Below are 21594 nucleotides of genomic sequence, written 5' to 3'. Positions count from 1 at the left end.
CTCTCCTGATTAAAAACCTGGTCACATTTAGTGGACGAACTGGTTCAGTCCTACGAAGTCATTGAGATATGGAGCTCGTCTGATCCAGACAGGCATATGAAGACCTCATTACACAGTCAGGCCAAGATTAGAACTGATTTTATGAAATACTAGAGGCGCTGACTGTGTGTGTGTGTGTGTGTGTGTGTGTGTGTGTGTGTGTGTGTGTGTGTGTGAACATGCACTATTTCTTTCCATAAGCTGCTCTGTAATGGGTATTTGTCCCAATACTCTGGCTAAAGTTCATGAGCGAGGAAGAAAGAAGGCGTAGAGCGTTTGAGAGTGAAGTACAGCAAGCAGCAGCGATGGTACAGAAAACTAGCTGTAAGTGAACTTTTTTTCTGTAGGAATGTGTTGTGCGAGGTGTCTCAAAGGTGGCAGGTGTGTCTTCACGTTAATGCAATTAGCATGCAAGGACAGGAATAGCTTGTGCTTTGGTAAATTATTATAAGTTACAGAGTTGTGGCACAATACATAATTTTTTAGATTTATGTGTGGGTGACGGTTCTGCTTGTAAGTTGTGAGTTCAGGGGTGTTGCTTGGGTTCACACCAAATGTTTCCCAAATGTGAAACATTCTTTTATTATAATGCATGAAGTTTGTTGATTGTTTACAACTAACAGACATTCCAATAGAAATGTATTTATTACGATTATTTCTGTTTTTTTTTTTTTTCCTCAAAGGATAGGGTGTTTTGTACTCTTTCTTTTCTTTCTTTGATGAAAAATACACATGAAATTCACACATTTTTTCACAGAATCATGTTTTTGGTTTTGAAATATTTTGCCTGTGCAAATTCGAAGCTTCAGATGCTCTTTTCAAGTGATAATATGTGAAACACACAACCAAACGCATGATTTTGATGCGTAGTATGATTCATGTGCTTTAATCAGTTTTATTTTAGTATCATTGATAAACTATTTTTATATAAATTGAATTAGATTTTATTTCATATTTTCTGAATTCATTTTAATTTTAGTTAGTAATTTTGTTGTGTGGTTTTATCATTTTTTTAATTATTTTTTTAAATATGCATTTTTTAGTTTTTAGTTTCTTTAGTTTGTTATTGTAGTTCTTCAATTTAAACTAAACGGAAATGAGAAATAGTGCCATGACAACTAGCTTAAATAAAATAAGTTTAAGTTGTTTTATGTTTATTTCAGTTAACATTTAATATTTTATGCTTTTAGCTTTAGTTAAAGGGTTAGTTCACCCAAAAATGAAATTTCTGTCATTAAGTACTTTCCTGCAAGACCTTTGTTCATCTTCAGAACACAAATTAAGACATTTTTGATGAAATCCAAGAGGTTTTTTTTATCCCCCGTAGCAAGCAACGTAATTACCGTCATTCAAGGTCCAGAAAGTAGTGAAGACATCTTTAAAATAGTCATTTACATTCAGCGTCAGCATCACACGCATGCGTCGTGCTGCTCATGTAAACAGCATTGGCCAATACTGAGCCGGCGACTATTTTAACAATGTCTACTTTCCTGGACCTTGAATGACGGTAATTACGTTACTTTCTATGGGGGATAAATAAATCTCTTGGATTTCATCAAAAATATCTTAATTTGTGTTCTGAAAATGAATGAAAGTCTTGCGGGTTTGGAACGACATGAGGGTGAGTAATTAATGACAGAAATTTTATGTTTGGGTGAACTAACCCTTTAATGATAATAACCCTGGTTTTAATTACAAGGGTTCTTTCTGCACGTCCTTCCTTCTGGCTATAAATCTGCATGACTTTCTGCAGATGTTCAATCAGCATCAAGCTGAATCCCTGTCTCTTTTCTCTCTTGCAGTGCAGAGTGTAATCAGGCCCTACAAGCCCACAGATAAGTCTGCTATTGTCTCTCTCTTCCGCTTTGGCATTCTGGAGCATGTCTACCCAGCCTTCTTCAAAGCCATGAGTCATCCGGACCACATCGGTGTGACCCTCAGCGTCTCCGTGGCCGGATATGTGCTGGGAGGGAGCTCGTGCTTCCAGGCCCTGCTCTTCGGAGGAGCTTGGGCTTGCTTGGTTTACTATTGCTGCCATGAGATTTACGACAGCTACCTCAAGAGAAAGATGGAGATGGAAATGGCAGATATTCAGGCCAACTTCTTGGATAACCAGGTGAATCATTTCTGGGTGGCGGAGATGGAGGTGAACGGGAAGTCGAAGGTGGTCGGGCTGCTGGCTGTAGTTGGTGTGAAGGGCGACGTTTCGAAGGATGGGTGGAACGCAGACGATGCAGCGACAGTGGAGGTGTTTCAATTAATCGTGTCCTTCAACCAGCGACGTAAAGGTCTGGGAACTCAGCTGGTAGAGACAGCCGTAGAGTTCTGTAAGGAGCAGGGACTTTCTCGGGTGGTCGTAGAGATCAGCTCCCCACAGACCGCGGCCATTTCGATTTTCCGCAAACTGGGCTTTACTGTGACATCCGTGCATAGCAACACACACCCTAACCGTTTGGTCTCAAAACTGGCCATGATCAATGTAATACGAATGGAAAAGCATCTTTAAACTGCAATGTTAAATCCGTGGGTTACACTTTATTTCAATAGTCCGCTTTAGACATTCTACTAACTATAAGTAACTTTGCAACTACATGTCAACTTTCTCTCATTAGAGTATGAGTACCATCCCTTGGCAATCAAGCCTATTCTCACTGCAAAGACAAAGAGCAATGCAAATTTAATAGATTTAGTTCACTTTAAAATGAAAATTACCCCAAGATTTTCTCACCCTCACGCCATCCTAGGTGTATATGCCTTCCGTATTCAACTTACATAGAAAGCGTAGTGCCTCTCGCAGTTCAAAAATGCTTACATTATGTCCCGCGCCTTCCAATTTCAACTTAACAAAAAAAGCGTAACTGAGGTGACATCAGTTACGTTTTTTTCGTAAGTTGAATACGGAAGGCGGTCTGGCGGAAGTTAGATATTTTACTTTATGACTTGTTAAATATTTATATTTTTCTTACACAAATGCATCGCTTCACTTCAGGAAGCATTTATTAATCCCCTGGAGCCATGTGGAGTACGTTTATGATGGATGGATGCACTTTCTTGAGCTTCATACTCATTGGTCCTGTTCATTGGTGCCATTATAAAGCTTGGATGCATCAGGATATTTATTAATATAACTCAGATTGTGTTCATCAGAAAGAAGAAAATCATATACATCTAGGATGGCTTGAGCGTGAGTAAAGCTTGGGGTAATTTGCATTTTAAAGTGAACTAATCCTTTAAAACTAGATGAGTAAAGTTTGTAAACAAACTTTAAAGTTGGCTTGAGAAAGCCTGACTAGAAAGCTTGACAAAGATTTAAAAGCAATTTAAAACAAATACTGTTTTTTTCTAAAGAAAATGTTGTTTTCTTTACATTACTATATGGGATCTATACAAACACCACAAGCAATAAACAATACAAATATCATAGTTTGCTCTCTCGTCCATTAGAATTGTAATGCAAGTAGAAGCTAAGGTGTAAAAACGTTATATAAACTACTTTTAGCTTTCAGGAAAGGTTGAATCTCATTGATCCAGAGGAATTTATGCCAGCTGACCCATATGACCATACTTAAGTCTTAAAATACCACTGAAATGCAAAACCAAAGAAAGCGGCTGGAGGTTTAACATTCTTGCAGCAATGACATTGTGAGCCTATTGTGCAGATTGGAATAAAGGAGCTAGTGTTTACTACTCACATCGTTGGGAGTAAAAGCCATGTTTAACCAGGTAACACCGCTATTGTAGTCAGCCTATTGAAGAACGTCAATCATCAGTAGTACAATGGGGGGGTACATATGATTCAATAGGGTGTCCTTTCTTTTTCACATGACTGTATATGGGTGACACTTTTTTACAGTGTCCTTGTTACATGTTACATTTAGTTACTATATATATGTTCTATTATATATATATATATATATCCAGGATATATATTTATGCATTCAGATAAATGACCCCAAAATATATGTACTCTTTCCCAAAGGTGTGCTGTGGTTGGCTGAGATGCGCACACATTACTAGACAGAGCACAGACATCAATCACCCTCTCAGATCTTGTCAGATGGTATTAAAGCACTGTCCAGTCTGCAGGTGATGATCTCTCCGGTGATGTCTGCGCTACTGAGCCCCCTTTCAGCCACTCCGAGGGGAATTAGCCTCTAGTAATGACTTCCATCATTATTATTCCTACCATGCATAAGGATGGTTTTAAAATAATTGTCTAAATTGCACATCATGACTCTAATGCATGCATATGCACATATAAGTAAGGGACGCAGATGATGTCAGGACGGATAATGCCATAGTGTTAATGCTGAATAATTGGCAAGCGTCAAGGTGTGTGACTGTGCATTTTTGGAGGTATTTTTATAGCTTGGAGAAGCTTGATGTTTTGGAGAGGATAAATATTCAATCAAAGTTTCCTTTATACTCGGACATGGTACCCAGAATATTTATCAGTTTATAATGTGTAAATACAGCAATGGGACTTCTAGGGCTGAATTTACATGTGCATAGAGTTTATAAAAAATATACTTATGTGACATTATCAGGACATAAAAAGGTGAAGTGTATATAATGCTCTGTGCCAATAGCATCACCATCATTTTCTTCAGAAAATATTCCCGTAGATTGGATTATATTAACTTTTTAAGAGTACTGTTAACCATTTAAAGTTGAAATGAAAGTGGTGGTAGTCTTTTCCTACCCAATTGTCACATATATACGATTGAAACGGAACAAGAAAAAAATGTTGAATGGGACTGATTTTATCCATGAGGAATTGATTGGATTGTTGTGGCTTTCTATTGGTGGATCTCATGTGACTGACAGGTTGTCCCGCCCTCGTGCCAGTAAACATGTCATCAGATGATGCTGCAAGAGGGAGGGGAAGTTATTTTAATGAAAGATTATGAGGAACATAAATGAAAAAAATAATAATGATGTGCATGGATAAATCATTTATAATAAATACTACAATATTCCATAAAAAAACAATTGTCAATTTTTGATTTCATGATGACTTTAACCATAATGTATATAGTTGATTACATATATATGATATATAAATATCAACTGCTTGACTGTTATATTTTAGAAAAATATAAACTATATTATCACCCAGCAATATTATAAAAGTCGGATATATAGAACATCCTACTTTACCTGCAAACATTCAGTATACTCAAGTAAAGCAATATATATGCTATATAGCAAATCTTAGTGGCGTGATTGTTTATATCATCTCTAAAATGTAAACTATATTATTGCACTATATATAAAGTTAGATATATTATATCCAAATGCTTTTTGCATATGTACAGTATACTTGCGTAGAGCTGATATATACTAAATAGCGAATGTCTACCTCCTGATTTTTTATTTCGTATGTAACTATATTATCGCCCAGCTCTTTATATAAAGTTGGATATGTAAGTATGCCCAGCTTTATCTGCATACACATATGGCGATATATATTGTATAGCAAAATTCAACTGCTTGATTGCTTGGATAGTCACAAAATGTAAATAATATTATCGCCCAACTCTAATCTGATAAATGCAACTATAAGGCATGAATATATTAAGATATTATAAACATTAACATGATTTCCTGTAAAGCAGCTTTAAAGCTATATGTATTGTGAAAAGCGCTATACAAATAAAGCGGTTATGTGTAGAATTCAGAAACCCTTGTTATTAGCGACACCGGTGGCCGTTAAGTGAACTGCATCCAGCAACTTATTGCTCGTGTTCGCACACGTAACAGAAGAGACTGAATGTGATTTAAGGCTTTTTACTCACAGCGAAGTTATTTTTCGTTCTTTGCTTAGAAGTAAAAAGAAGTTGGAAATACTTTTGCAGTGAACATCCCAACACCACCTAGGAAGTCAGGGAAGGTCTCATTTTTTAAGTTTCATTATTGTTTGTAATGACACATTGGCAAATACAAAAAGCAATTAATACATGAAAATTCTTAAATATAGCCCCTTTAAGTTGTTATCAGTACAATGCCCTAATTGTGTCTTTATTCTGTTGCCAAGATATGGCTGGGGCATGTTGCTATGTAGTTGCTAAGGTGTTGCTAGGCAGTTGCTAGGGTGTCTGTGCTGTTTCTAAATGCTAGCTTGCTAGTCGAAGTCAAAAAGTTGAGTCAGTATCGCTGTGTGGGGCTTATTGGGATGCTCAAACAAAGCGAGCAATGTTTTGATAGAGTTGCAGTGTTTACACTTTCCAGGGAATCAACTTACAAATGGCTTATTTATCGTTGTCTCTGCATATTAAGCTGGAGAAAGTATTCAAACAGCAAAAAAATTACACACACATCACCTCTAAATAGAAAGGCCATTTCATATACCATCATCTTTCAGCAGACATTAAAGTGAAGAGATAAAGGAGGGATGAGAGATGCAAAAAGCACAGTTCTCTTTAATGAACTCTCTCTTGGGTTTAAGAGGGAACATAGAAATCAACACACACACACACACACACACACACACACTCACGCTGCTGGGTGCGAGGCGAGTTTAGAATGCCAATTAATTCTAAAATTTTCCTTTTCTTTTAATGCAAATTTTGGGGGCACAAGCTGAATATATTACAGCCAGGGCTGTCGATTTAACTTTAATTTTCTACACTTAATTATTATAGTTTTATAAAATGTCTTTTTAAAAATTTAAAAAGTATTTAATGTGTACTCATGTTCAGTTAATTCTGCTTCATTTCCCAATTTGTGTACATGACAGTGATTTACAGAGGATATTTTTATCCTCTCATTATCTTTTATGTGGAAACAGATATTCGGCAGCATACTGTGTGACAGCAGGATATATGAATCACTAGAGTTTGTGATTTCACAATAGCAAGATGTCCTCGGTCAGCAATACAGCTTCAAAGACACTACGGGGTCACTTTAAGGTCACTTTTTGAAGGAAAGTTCAGGTCTGTGACTTTCTTTGAACGTGTTCTCTTCAAAAGCTTAATAGATCTGAAATAATGGTATCAGACAGATGTGGCTTATAGGAAAGAACCAAGACAAACTGAAGCTGGATACTGTGATCAGTGTTCAAAATGAATTAGATGCCATTTTAGGTTTTTTTCACATTCTGGTTTTGTTTTCTGAATTTGAGTTGCCAGGGACTTTTGTGTTGCCTATCATGTTGTATACTGGTTAAGCAGTAGGAAAAGCTCCGAAATCAATTCATGCTTGAAGAAAAAACAGCATTAAAAAAATCTAGATTGCAATACAGAAACAGGTATGACAATTATGTCCCATTATAGCATCTGGTATTGACATCCAATTTAGTGATCCGATCACAAGAAGGTACTGCTAAATACAGATGTAAACAATGTGTTTTACACTGCAAAAATCATTTTCTTAGGTATTTTTTCCTCCTTACAGAGCCCTATACATGACATGAGTGGAAAAATCAATAACATAGTCACTATTTATTAATTTGTGGCCACATTTTCTTAATTGGTTCCATCATTTTAGTTAAACCATAAAACAAGGGAACAAATTAGTACAGCATGGCCACGAATTAAACGTAATGTCCTGGCAGAAAATTACCAGAATCTTTTCAGTTTTTCTACCATTGTTATTTCTTAGAGTGTGTACTGTTTTTCTCCAGAATTTATGACCGATAAAAATGTCTGTTCAAAATTAAGTTGCGGGTATCTCTGAACTCGTCAATGCAGGCGTTTATTGCTATTTGTTGTTATGCAGGCATTTATTGTATATTGTTGTACAGTAGCTCTATTTATTTTAATTTAATAATTGATATAATTAATTATTAGCTTTTCATTAGTTTGACGGACCCCCCTTTTGGAAACCACAGTGTATTGCTTCTGTTTAAAAATGTAGATGTTTTTGTAAACAACTGTGTTAAAGCTCACAGGTAAACAGTGAATGATGTGAAAAACTGCTAATTTTACCAAATCAGTGCTTCTGAGTTGAAGTGAATGAGAGATTTAATCTAATTGCACTTTTAATTGTGTGATAATTGCTAATGCTTGTTTATTTTTTTTACACTTCTTCCCTTGACAGTAGTGCTAAAAAGACTAAAAGTGTCCTCCATTTTTTGAACGAATGCCACATAATGAACAATAACCCAGTTTTTTTTATTTTTTAAACATGCCCTTGAGATTAATCCAATGAATGTGTTGAATTGAGGCTTAACCAACTTAGTGCTAAACAGTGTGTGAATTCTTAGCTTAGCTTGAGCCTCAAGAGCTATTGAGAATGCATGAGTCACATATAAGTTGGATGCTTGTTTCCATCACGGAATAAAAAAAAATAGCGATTTCTGAGAGAATTCTGAGGAAAAAAAGATCAAAATTGTGAGATATAAACTCGCCATTGCAAGTTATAAAGTCCGGATTGTGAGATCTGAGATGTAAACTCGCAATTGCAAGAAAAAGTCAGAATTGTGAGTTTATATTTTGCAATTCTGACTTTTTTTACCCCTTCAGAAGATATAAACTGGAAATTGCTAGTTATAAAGTTTGAAATGCAAGAAAAGAGTCAATTGTGAGTTTATATCTCGAAATGTTGAGTAAAAAAAGTAAGAATTGGACGATATAAACTCACAATTCTGACTTTTTTCTAAAAAATTGTGAGATATAAACTCGGAATTGCGAGAAAAACATCAGAATTGTGAGACAAACTCGGAATTGTGAGTTTATATCTTGCAATTTGGAGGAAAAAAGTCAGAATTGCAAATTTGTTTCTCACAATTCAGACATTTTTCTAAAAAATTGTGAGATATAAACTCGCAATTGTGTTATAGTCTGAATTGCAATTTTTTTTTTTTTTTTTGCAGTTTTGAGAATTTCAGAATTTTGAGTTTATACCTCAAAATTCTGAGGGAAAAAAGTCAGAATTGTGAAATATAAACTTGGAATTGCAAGAAAAAAGTCAGAATTGTGAGTTTATATCTTGTAATTCTGAGGAAAAAGTCAAAACTGTATATAATCTCGCAATTCTGACTTTTTTCTCGGAATTGGAGATATAAGCTAGGAATTGCGAGAAAGTAAGAACTGTGAGATAAAAAGTCCCAATTACCTTGGCGGAAACAAGCTTTCGTAGGATGCAACTCTTTGGGGTGTTAAAAACAATCATTTACCCACTGCTCAAGCACCTCAATCTGATGACCACAATGCAACACTCAGACACTGAACACAATGTGAGTCATTACGCCTATAAAGAGCGAACATCCTCTTTTTGTTCTCTTTGAAAATCCACTTGAAACCAGAGTCACGTAGTGTGCTATCTGCCCAGAGAAATGCCGAACACTTCACAGGGCAGGAGGGCTCTTATTTCGGCACGGATGTACGGCACCTTCAGCGCTGTGGCCGACAGCTGTTGTCATGGTATCAACCCGGGCAGCGGGCGCTCAAGTGCTTCCACAAACAGGGTACTTTTATGAATCTTTACCTCAGGATGGTGCATATGCAGGTTGTGGAGACCTGTGCAAATAACGATAACATGATGGAATCACTTGAGCTTATTTACTAAGCAGAGGCTCAGGGCTTCATGCTTGTCTGGGATCTGTTTGACTAGCTGATATGCCACCTGGGGTGATGTGGGTCTTAGAGCACAAATTATTATGCCACAGAGGTGCTTAGAGATGTGTAAGAAGAGTATTTGTGGTAACACTTTACGCATGAATGCATGAACTAACAATGAACAATACATTTGTTACAGTATCTTTGTTAATTTTAGATAATAAAAATACAGTCATTCATTGTTTGTTCGTGTTAGTTCACAGTGCATTAACTAATGTTAACAAATACAACTTTTGATGAAATTAACATTAAATACTGTCATGAAACTCTAGATGGCACATTCTGATGGGTCTTAACACAAGCTGATGATAATTACAGCGTTAACTACTTTGCACAAGCTGATTGGTCCATGTCACATCTGCAGCCAATGAGCTTGATGATCACACATTTAAATGGCTGGTTACATTCCCGATAGCAGTTTGCAGCGCGCTTCAGAGATCCTCTAAAACCCTCCACCTTCCCCAGCTCCACCTGTATAAATCTGCTATGGGTTATTGATATATGCTATTTGTGCAGCAGCACTATGTCTTACTCGCAGCAGCGTATAGGCGAATGTATTGGCAATAGCAAGTTCCTGTACTTGCTCTGCAGCAGCGGCAATAATCTACAACAACAGCAATAATCTACAGCAGCAGCGTAGCAGATCTATTCTGCCAAGACCAAATACATTGACATTGTCATATCCATTACCATGTTAACAATCTTCCAAGAGTCATGATAGAACTAAGATTAATAAATGCTGTAGAAGTGCAATTCATTATCATGTTAACTAATGTAGTTAACTGACGTTAACTAATGAACCTTATTGTAAAGTGTTACCATACAATCTTTGCATTATTTTCTACTTTACAAAAGTAATTTTTTACAGTATAGACATGAAGAGACCTTACGATTGACACATAAAGTGACCAACCAGGTAGTTTTTGATTTATGTGCTGTTTATATCTGTATCTGTTCACAGTTTGATGCTGTTATTTATTATTAATACAGTGCTAAGCAATTAAAATTATCCTTAAAATTATAGAGGCCATATTATGCCCTTTTACAAAGTTTTGATTTTGTTTTTGGTGTCTACTAGAATTGGTTTTCATGCTTGAATGTTCAAAAAACATATTATTTTTCCCATATTTGACATTGTTGCAGCACCTCTCTTCCCAGTCTGTTAGTAACGCCCTGGGGTGCGTTTCCCAAAGCCAGCCATCATCGCAAGTTCCGTCATTACCAATAAAATTCAATGGAACTTGCGACCATAGTTGGCTAACGATGCTTTTGGGAAACGCACCCCTGTTTAGTTCCGGTCTCTATGAAGCCCCGCCTTCTGAAAAGCACAATGTGCTCTGATTGGTCGGCTAGACCAGTGTTTTGTGATTGGTGTTTGGGAAATGTGACGCCCCTTATCCTAGAGTTTCAACATACTACAAAGTCAAATCAACCAGAATAATTATAATAATAATAATAAAAATTATAATAGAAAACTCAAGACTACAATGGAGGCGTTTCAGGAAGTTCAGAAACAGTGTTACTGATATAGAGAATAACTCTCTTTCGAGTGCTCTGTAACCTCGCAGACCTTTTTCATGCTCAAACAGCAACATTACACAATAAAGAAAGTTGAAAGTGTAAAAAAGCATAATAGGTTCTCTTTAAAACAGAAATTTTTCTCTTTTATAAAGACTCAAATGTTTTACCTAAGGCAAAGCTCATTTTATTCAGGGTGTCTTCAAAGGCTGCAATGTACGCAAAATCTCTGTCTCATAACTACTGTATATGCTATCTGCTGAATACAGTTGTATTTATAATGAAATTAGTATAATATCTGATAATTGTAACCTTGTTATATAACTTGTAGACTGCAGCCCGTGAACTCATGATCTCTAGCTGCTGCTGTCTGAATGAATCGCCTGCATCTCAAAGAAGCCATGCAATGTCATTTGAATCAGTCTATTCAACTCCTTAATGAATGCTCAACGTCAGCATGAAATCAGAACTGAATCTATTTACTTTCGTAATGCATGCTGCTGGTCTCATTGTGAACGATTCACTGGTGCATGTTAATTCAAATCAAAAAATGATTATCTTTATAATCTTTCATCAAAATAACTTGCCAGCTTTCCTTCTCAGCTGACATCACTAATCCCTTTTACTTTTTCAGCCCTTTCTCTCGCCAACCACATCCCTCCATTCTGGTTAGAGATGGGTGGATTATAATAGTGACAAATATTATTAATGTAATTTAAAACAACTGTGTTCTATTTTAAAGTCTGTGTAAAAGCAATGTGTTTTGGGTTTGTCACACCACAGAAAAATGTGTTATTAACCACCTAGCCAAATTTGAATGATTAAAAAAGCACCAAGTAAATGAAATAAGTTATCAAAATCTTGAAAAAAATAAGCAGTAGGGCGTGTCCGCTGTTGGCGCTGAAACCTTGCCCACTCGCGAGAAAGCTGCCGTCTCTCTCAACTTGTCTAAGGAGTCAAACAAAAGAATAAACAAAAGAATCACGTTAGAGGGATGCAAAATTTAGTAGAGTTACTGTGGACTTACTACCTACAAATTATAACATAAGCACACAAGGCAACTTACACATGATACCAGATGTCGGCGCCGCGAGACAGGAAGATGAAGGGCGGGACGGGAAACTGTCGGCCCGGCCCCATATCATCGGTTGTCGGCGGGACGGGAGGATGAAGGCCGAGGCGGGAAATATTCGGTTCAGCCCCATTCACCAGTAACAGCGGATTATCAGTGAATCCCAGTTGTCTCTGATGAAAGTCTGTAAAACTATCCGGTGTAAAATTATCACTGCAGAGGCAGGTGTTGGTGGTGATTGTCAGCTCTCCATCAAGACGGCTCTTCACAGAATTAAAGGGTTAGTTCACCCAAAAATGAAAATAATGGCATTTATTACTCACCCTCATGTCGTTCCACACCCGTAAGGCCTTCATTCATCTTTGGAACACAAATTAAGATATTTTTGTTGAAATCCGATGGCTCAGTGAGGTCTGCATAGCCAGCAATGACATTTCCTCTCTCAAGAGAGGAAATTAATGTACTAAAAACATATTTAATTCACTTCATGTGAGAACAGTGGTTCAATATTAATATTATAAAGCGATGAGAATATTTTTGGTGCTCCAAAACAACAAAATAATGACTTATATAGTGATGGCCGATTTCAAAACACTGCTTCAGGAAGCTTCATGAAGCTTCGGAGTGTTATGAATATTTTGTGTCGAATCATGATTCAAAAATCAAAAATATCTTAATTTGTGTTCTGAAGATGAACGAAGGTCTTATGGGTGTGGAACAGCATGAGGGTGAGTAATTAATGACAGAATTTTCATTTTTCGGTGAACTAACCCTTTAATCCACCTTTTCTTCATATCATAGTTTTTAGGAAATTTAAATAAGTAATTTATGCCTGTGATGGTAAAGCTGAATTTTCAGCATCATTACTCCAGTCTTCAGTGTCACATGATCATTTAGAAATCATGCTATGCTGATTTGCTGCTTAAGAAATGTTTTATATTTTTGTGGAAACCATTCACAAGATTTACCAAGATTCTTTGGTAAATAGAAAGTTCAAAAGAACAGCATTTATTTGAAATAATATTTTCAAAACATTATAAATGTCTTTACTGTAACTTTTGATTAGTTTAATGCATCGTTGCTGAGAATACAAGTATTCAATTCTTTTTTGAAAAGTAATCAAATTTTTTTTTTTTTTACTCCAATACTGATATTGTATTAAGAGCATCTTCATATAACAATTTTGATCCTAAAAGTTGTTGCTAAAAATTGTGTGACATTTGTCATAATAATTATAGTAAGCTGGGTTTTATAGCTATTAGATGATTTTGTTCATGTTATTACAACAAAAAAATAAGTCTGAGTTTTGCAGTTTACAGTAGGTCTATCAATATTGGTGATATTTATCGATATTTTAGATCAGACCGGATTGAGAAGAAAATCAGTGGTGTTCGCCATTCCGCCTTTTTGTGATAAAAAAGTCCTGTATTTTTATTGTTGAATATATTTAACTCTTAAATCCTCCCAATTAAGAAAGTTAAATGGGTTGTGAACTCCAATTAATGCTGACTTTAAAAATGTTTAAAAATGTCCTGCCTCCCATCTTAACAGGGTTTACAGACTTGCTTCTGAATGCGACAGTCTGTGACAGACCAAGGGATCAAGAGACAGTTTAGCATGCAGCGCATTCACCGGCGGCGTCCACGCGGCGTGACGAGCACTGATTTCTGAAAGGAAAATGAAAAGCTCATTTGCCCAGGCAGGAAAAACTGCTGTGGCATAGGTGATCTAAGCCTCAGTATATTATTAGTGGTTCTTCTTTCTCGCTCTCAACCTTCCTCACCTACGCAGCTCCGGGTCTCTGCAGGGACCTGCTGCTGGTAGGGGATCTGACTGTATTGAGGGCTTTTGAAAGGCAAAGCCTATCCTAACATGGGAAAAACAGTCTCACACTACTTGATTGCTTATGCAAGGGTCATTCCCAAGTACCCACCTGGATTAACCTGCCCCAGCTCTCAAAATGTAAGTACATGGAAATGAAAAGTAAATACAGACTGATATTGAGCTTGCCCTCTCAAGGCATAGCAATGCAACGTTTTTATCTTGGAACTATTGTCTCCTAAAAGAAAGTATGATTCTGAACTACCTGAAACTGCTCAAACCTACATAGGTTTGTAACAAATTTACATAATGCCAGCCTATGGTTTTCATTGGCTGCCTGTGAAAAATGACAACCTGGCCCCGCCCTCAAACACTGTAGTTGTAGCTGAGCCCTGGAAGAGTTTGGTTTGAGTTGTCGACATGTTGAGAAGATGCTGTTTTCTGAGCTGCAAATGCAAATCCACTTTGCATGCACTTCCAAAGGATGAGGAATCGCGCTCAAATTGATATGGTAAAAGCCTCCAGAGATGAAATTCAGATGGGCAGGTCATTTCCGACACACTCTGTAAGCTGTAGACCAATCACAACAGACTTTGCCATCTGACCAATCAGAGCAGAGTAGACTCGTGGAAAGGAGAGGTTTAGAGAGACTAAATCCTTTATTAACCCTTTCAGACGTGAGAAAAAAGGTGATTCTGCAATGTAAATTTCGTGATTTTTGACCTTGGATGCATGAAATCGTATTGTAGGAAACAAAAATTAGAGAAAAAAGTAACCACATTCCCAAATAAACTAATGTTTCTGGACATTTTTTGGAATTTCCATTATTCGTAATGGTGATTCTTGTTATATTCTCACTTACAATTATGTTATTTAAACCAGAATAAATTATAGGCATTACAACAAATACAACCATTCTTTTACAATTAAAATAATAAAATACAGTTACAAAGTAAATAAACAATTTATTTAATTTATTTTCAGTTAATTTTTATTTCAAAAATTTGAATTATTTTATTATTATTTGCATTTCAGTATGCCAACATATGACCTAGACATAGGTTGTGTGTCATTATTCCGATACCTCTTGCCTTATCTTGAATACCGGTTGACGTTTTAGAATATAGATGCAGAAACATTTTAAATCAATGCCTATAAGTGAAGAAAGCACCCAGTGTATTTTAGCAAATGCATTGTGAAAAATGGAATGAGGATGTTTTTCACACCACATGGTCATTAATTTACATTAGTCTGCAGCAGAAAACCTGCACAGGTTGTGTTTTTTCCCCATTGATGTTGAATAAAAATGCATCTTCAGGTCTGTTAACACCTGTTCCAAAATCACAGATGCACGATGCCATGCCAAGCTGCAATTTGTCTCTGTTTGGCCCAAAAACATGAACGCATACAGCAGTCTTGGACATCTGCTTGCCAGGGCTGAAAATTCAGACAATGTACAGAATCATTAAATCCACAACACTCTGTTTGGAGATGCAAGGCTCTTTTCCAGGAGGAATATATTTACATTTACATTTAATAATTTAGCAGACACTTTTATCCAAAGCAACTTACAAATGAGGAGAACAATAGAAGCAATCAAACCAGCAACAGGGCAACAATATGCAAGTGCTGTGACTAGTCCCAGTTAGTCTAGCACAGAGTACACATAGCACAGTACACACGCAAGTTTTTTTAATAAATAAAATAATTGAAAATTATTATTTATTAAAAAATAATAAATATACACAATAGGATAGTAAGTGTTACTGGGTCAAGTGCTGAAGTAACAGATCCGTTTCTTTAGCCGTTTCCTCAAAAAGTCTAGAGACTCGGCAGCTCGGGTTCAGTTAGGTAGGTCATTCCACCAGCATGGAACAGTCAAGGTAAAGGTCCATAAAAGTAATTTTGTGCCTCTTGCAGAACTTGCAGAACACAACTTTCTGGAGGGCACATACAGTAATTCTGAAGTAGTGAGTTTAGGTGTAGGGGTGCCGAGCCAGTGGTTGTTCTGTAGGCAAACCTCCGTGCCTTGAATGAGATGCGAGCAGCTACTGTCATATCATTTGGCTGGAATGAGAGGCAGAGTTGTGTGTCATCAGCATAGCAGTGATAGGAAGAACCATGTTTCTGAATGACAGATCTTAGTGACGACATGTAGACGGAGAAGATAAGTGGTCCAAGCACTGAGCCTTGAGGTACCCCAGTAGTTAGATGTTGCGACTTAGACAGTGGTTCACCACTGGAGTGTGGTTCCTGAGATGCCCTTCGTCATGAGGTTTGATAGGAGGATCTGGTGGTTAACTGTGTCAAAAGCAGCAGACAGATCCAGCAAGATGCGTACTGATGATTTGGAAGCTGCTCTTGCCAGTCGCAGAGCTTCAATAACCGAGAGCAGGGCAGTCTCAGTTTTTAAACCACACTGGTTGTTGTCCAGGAGGTTGTTCTGTGTAAGAAAGGTACAGACTTGGTTGAACACAACTCGTCCAAGTGTCTTAGCAATGAATGGAAGAAGGGATACCGGTCTGTTGTTTTCTAAAAATGCTGGATTTAGAGTGGGTTTCTTAAGCTTTGGGGTTATCCGAGCCTGCTTAAATGCTGTGGGAAAGGCACCAGTGTGTGGAGAGGTGTTGATGATATGAGTGATCGCGGTTACAACTGAAGAAGAAATGGCTTGAAAGAGATCAGTGGGGATAGGATCAAGCAGACAGATAGTAGGGTTGGAAAGGATGAGTTTGGAGACTTCTGCCTTTGAGAGTGGAGAGGAGGGGAGAATGTGTGTGTTTGCTGTTAACATGCGTGTGTCAGTTTGTGGTGTGGAAAACTGGCCACTGATGGTTGTTTAATTTATGAAGAATGTGGCAAAGCCGTCAGCTGTTAGGTTTGATGAAGGAGGGCGAGGAATAGGACTAAGAAGAGAAGAAAAGGTTTTGAAAAGCGTACGAGAGTCAGAAGAATTGTTCATTTTGTTGTGGTAGTATGTCGTTTAACAGCGGAGACATTTGCAGAGAAGGAAAAGTGGAGTGATTGATACAAACCAAGGTCAGTGGGATAGTTTGAATTCTGCCATTTCTTCTCTGCAGCCCTGAGTTTAGAACAGATAGCCAGGGGGAGGAGAGGGTGGCGCGGGTTGGCCTGGATGAAAGGGGGCAAAAGTTGTCTGAACAAGATGTAGAGTTGAGAAAAGAGCATCAGTAGCACTGTTGGTATCTAGTGATCAGAGAACTGATTAGGGGAAGGAAGTGTGGATGAGACCAATAGGCGGGATGTTGAGAGTAAGCATAGGTTACGCCGAAAGGTGACATATGGAGGAGTGTGTTGTATCAGGAGCCAGGTTGAGGTTAAGAGTGAGAAGGAAGTGATCTGAGGTGTTCAGTGAAATAACCAGCGTTTGATCAGTGGAGCAGTAGAGTGTGTAAGTAAGGTCCAGTTGGTTACCTGATTTGTGAGTAGCTACAGTAGACACTCGCTTGAGGTCAAATAAGGCAAACAGAGTGTGGAAGTCAGCAGCCTGAGGTTTTTCTAGGTGGATGTTGAAGTCTCCAAGTACTACCAGAGGAGTACCATCCCCAGGGAAGGATGAAAGTAACACATCAAACTCCTCCAAGAAGTTACCTAGCTGACCTGGGGGACAATAAACAACTACAAAATGGATTTTAATAGGGTAGGTGATAGTAATTGCATGCGATTCAAAGGAGCTATTGTCACACAGAGATGGTAAAGGATTAAATTTCCACTCATTGGAGATGAGCAGACCAGTACCTCCCAGTCAGGCGAGAGGTGTGGCAGTGTCCTCTGGTCTGATCCAGGTCTCAGTCACGGCCATGAGGTTGAGACCTGAATGACTAGTAATAGATGTAATGAAGTGTGCTTTGTTTACAGCAGACTGGCAATACCAGAGACTAATAGGAAAAGAAAGTAATGTACTAGAGGACATAGGGAAAGTACGCAGGTTGTTAGGATTGCACTGCCTCCAACGTGTGACATGCTATTTATGTGTTGGGTAAGCTAATTCTGATATATATTTCTCAGATGAATATTAGGGCTGCCAATGTTAACATTAATTTATGAGATTATTTAAATATGTTACATTTATTTAACACTTGACTGATTAGAATAACACTGTTCCTAGGAAAATCTTCCTGTTAGGAAATGTACAATATAATTTAATAATGTTTTCAGAATAATAGCACAAAAATGTTATTTATACATTGTTCATGGAAAAAAAAAAAAATCCTGAAATGTTTTAGTTGGATGTTCATTTAACGGTTTTTAAATGTTGAGAGAACATTTAAAAATAACATTCCCATAATGTCTGCAAAATGATAAAATGGAATGTTCCCATAACGTTATATAACCAAGAGGAATTTTTTTTTTTTTAAACATTTAATAAACTGGATGTTTTGAACGTTCAGAGAACATTCAAAAATAAAGTTTTCATATGTTAATAGAATGTTAGCAAAATGTTCTTAAAACATATTTTTGTTAGCTGGGACATTTGCATTTTTTGAAGGTGGACTTCCAACTTGGAAACTCGATTTCACTGATATGCAGATATGTTTGGAAAGGAAGTTTTCAGCAAATTCCAAATTTTAAGACAACAAAAATCGAATTAGTTGTGTTAATGATTAATCATGATACATTTTTAAAAAATTATTGATTGATGATTCATTGCCATTATAGTTAGCTTGTACTATAATTCACATAATATATAATACTTGCAAATCTGCGTGTGGAAAATGCTGACAGCATGCTCTTCAGCTGCCTAGTATAATATATTCCATCACTTGTCACTCTTATGGCATATTTGAAGAGGATCTGACACTGACCTTGGAAAACGTTATTTTGGGCTCAATGAGTCAGCAGTTTTCTGATTTAATGACACCATACCGAACAGCAATATGTTTGTAAAAAATGAAAATATTCATTAAATATGATTTTTTTTTTTTTTTTTTTTGACTTACACAAAGAAGGTAAGAAAGACTAAATGTCAAAATGAAGTGATATTTTGAAAATGCACTTGATGTGAAACAATCCTATGATTTTTGAGGAAAAAGAGCAGGTTCTTCCTGGTAAAAGGGCATATGGAAAGCTTCATATTGTGCTTATGGACTTATGCAAATGTAAATTTTTTTTACAATTGTTTTAACTTTTTAAAATTGCATTTAACTTTTTCTGTTTTCTCATTATTCGTTTTAGAGGACAGTCAGTGGAGATCTGCAAAATGGATTTAAATGGTAAAATGTGTTAAATGGAGCATGATGTAAGAGTACTAAATTAATTTTTACTACTTTTTTTTTTAACAATGCTTTTTGATATTGGATTGTCATTTATAATTTACTTTTCTCTCACTTTTCTCTGTGTGAATGTGCCTTCCTGTTGTTGTTCTCAATCTTAAACTTTGATTTAAAAACTTTACCTTTCAAACTTTAAAAATAATTTCAAACAGAGCTTATAATTAGCACCTAACACACAAATCACACGCGTATAACACTAGCGTTTGCTGAGAGTTGCGAGCGTCCCGGTGGTGAGAGCTCAAGAGAGCGGGGCCTTGATTAGTCGAGTGTCAATGGAGTGCGCTGAAGGGCTTCTCAGAACAGTCTACCTACTTGAACAGCTCGAGCTGATTACAATAATCAAATAAAAATCTGAAATAAATAATTGCTCTGTTCGCCGGCATGTGAAGAGTGCTCTGCACGACTGGAGAGGAAGTGATCATGAAATGGCATCTTAGTTTTATGCACTGACTGATGAAAACTAGCTATATTCTTTAGTAATGTCTGAAAATGCTAAACATTTTTAACTTTTCTTTTCTTCTTTTTTTTTTTTGAACAAACACTCAGGAAATTGTTTTCTCAAAGGTCGCCCATTTAAAAAGTTCTCAGTTATTTGTAATTAAAAGTAAATTTGTAATTGTATTTGTAACTTCTACTAAAATTCCTTCTAAAATATATACTGTATGTATATATATTTTTTTGTATATTTTTATAATGTTTTGTCCATAGTTCTTTTGTAAAGAGAGTTTTCAATAGTTCTTTTTCTTGAGAATCTCACAAGAGCAATCCAGTCATCAAGTTAATGAACATGTATTTAATTTTAAGATCACAGCATGCAAGAAAAAATGAACCTCTTCTAGAGATTCACCCAGCAGGAATCACTTGAGCAAGTTACTTGTAATTTGAATAGGAAAAAAGCAATAAAATCAGAATGTAATTGCTGAAGCACTCTACATCACAGGTCAATTAACTGCATCATCGAACTGAGAAAAAAATCGTCACTCTAGAATGTTCTAAACCATTTTAGGTGGGAAATACAACATTTGGAACAAAAATCATGCTTTTTATATATATATATATATATATATATATTTGACTCAAAACCACAGTTAGGTTATAGAAATATCATTTCTACCAATTTCTCTGTGAACTGCAAAAAAAAAAATAGTTTTAACTTGAAAAAGTAGTGTTAGTCCACTTAAAATGCTTTATGTTGACAACATGGATATTTAAATGAAATTCTGTCATTAATTTCTCACCCTCATGACGTTCCAAGCCTGTAAGACTTTCATTCATCTTCGTGAGGTTCATTCTTGCGTTACGCAGCACATTTGAGCTTCCATAAGAGGTTTGTTCTCGCATGTCAAGCAGGTTCAGCTGAGCTTTTGTTTACATTCACAGATCAATGTGAATAAAAGCATAAATTAGTCCATCATATAAAGTGATTGAGTCTCTTCAGAAAATTTGGACTAAACCGCTCAATTAATATGGATTAGTTTTACAATCTCTTCATGAACTTTTTGAAGCGTCAAAGTGGTAGCTGCGTAGTTGTCTATGGAGAATAGAAATCTCTCAGATTTCATTAAAAATATCTTAATTTGTGTTCTGAAGATGAATTAAAGTCTTACAGGTTTAAAACAACATGAGGTTGAGTAATTAATGACAGAATTCTCATTTTTGGGTGAACTATCCCTTTAAAGGTCACCTATTATGCTCATTTTTACAAGATGTAATTTAAGTCTCAAGTGTCCGCAGAATGTGTCTGTGAAGTTTCAGCTTAAAATACCTCACAGATCATTTATAAATCCATGTTGTAAATACCCATTTCTGACTACTGTCAAGAACAGGCTGTTTTCGTGCATGTGCCTTTAAATGCAAATGAGCTGCTGTGCCCCGCCCCCTCTCACGATCACACTTCCTGCCTCAATCGGATTCTCTGCCAAATACAAACAAGACATCTGCTTGGTTTTGATTATCATCTATACCGCGAACACTCTCACGGATAGCATAGTTTTTCGTTTATCATTAAAGTTTATTATTTCCACGCGTTTAAAGATATATCAGTTTACTTACCAGACATTGTTGTCGCTACAGCTGCTCGAGCGCGGAGAAAATGGCGGACAGCGTACAGCTCGCTGTGGGCGGAAACTATGGTAATAAAGGACTGTCAGTCAGTGGCCATGGGCGGGGCATGAGGAATGTGATTTCACATTCCTCAGAGAATCAATGCATTATGATGCATTAGCAGTTTTATAGTCTGTCTCTCCCACTCTTCAGCTTTGTTCTGGATGGTGTTGGTAGCTGAAATGAG

The 21594-nt window shown here is 36.7% G+C and overlaps 1 protein-coding gene across 1 annotated transcript; it reads left to right on the top strand.

The window, feature by feature from the left end:
- The first annotated feature begins 284 nt into the window (after positions 1-284).
- On the top strand, positions 285-3766 carry LOC127505299 (N-acetyltransferase family 8 member 3). Its single transcript, XM_051880755.1, has 2 exons — positions 285-363; positions 1842-3766. Exons 1-2 carry the CDS (start codon positions 285-287, stop codon positions 2543-2545), a joined length of 783 nt encoding a protein of 260 aa, XP_051736715.1. The 3' UTR covers positions 2546-3766.
- The last annotated feature ends 17828 nt before the right edge of the window (positions 3767-21594 follow it).

The sequence above is a fragment of the Ctenopharyngodon idella genome, chromosome 22 (assembly GCF_019924925.1).
Source record: "Ctenopharyngodon idella isolate HZGC_01 chromosome 22, HZGC01, whole genome shotgun sequence".
In the NCBI taxonomy this organism is placed as follows: domain Eukaryota; kingdom Metazoa; phylum Chordata; class Actinopteri; order Cypriniformes; family Xenocyprididae; genus Ctenopharyngodon; species Ctenopharyngodon idella.
Note: the sequence above shows the minus strand (reverse complement) of the source record. Positions and strands in the feature narration are given on the sequence as shown.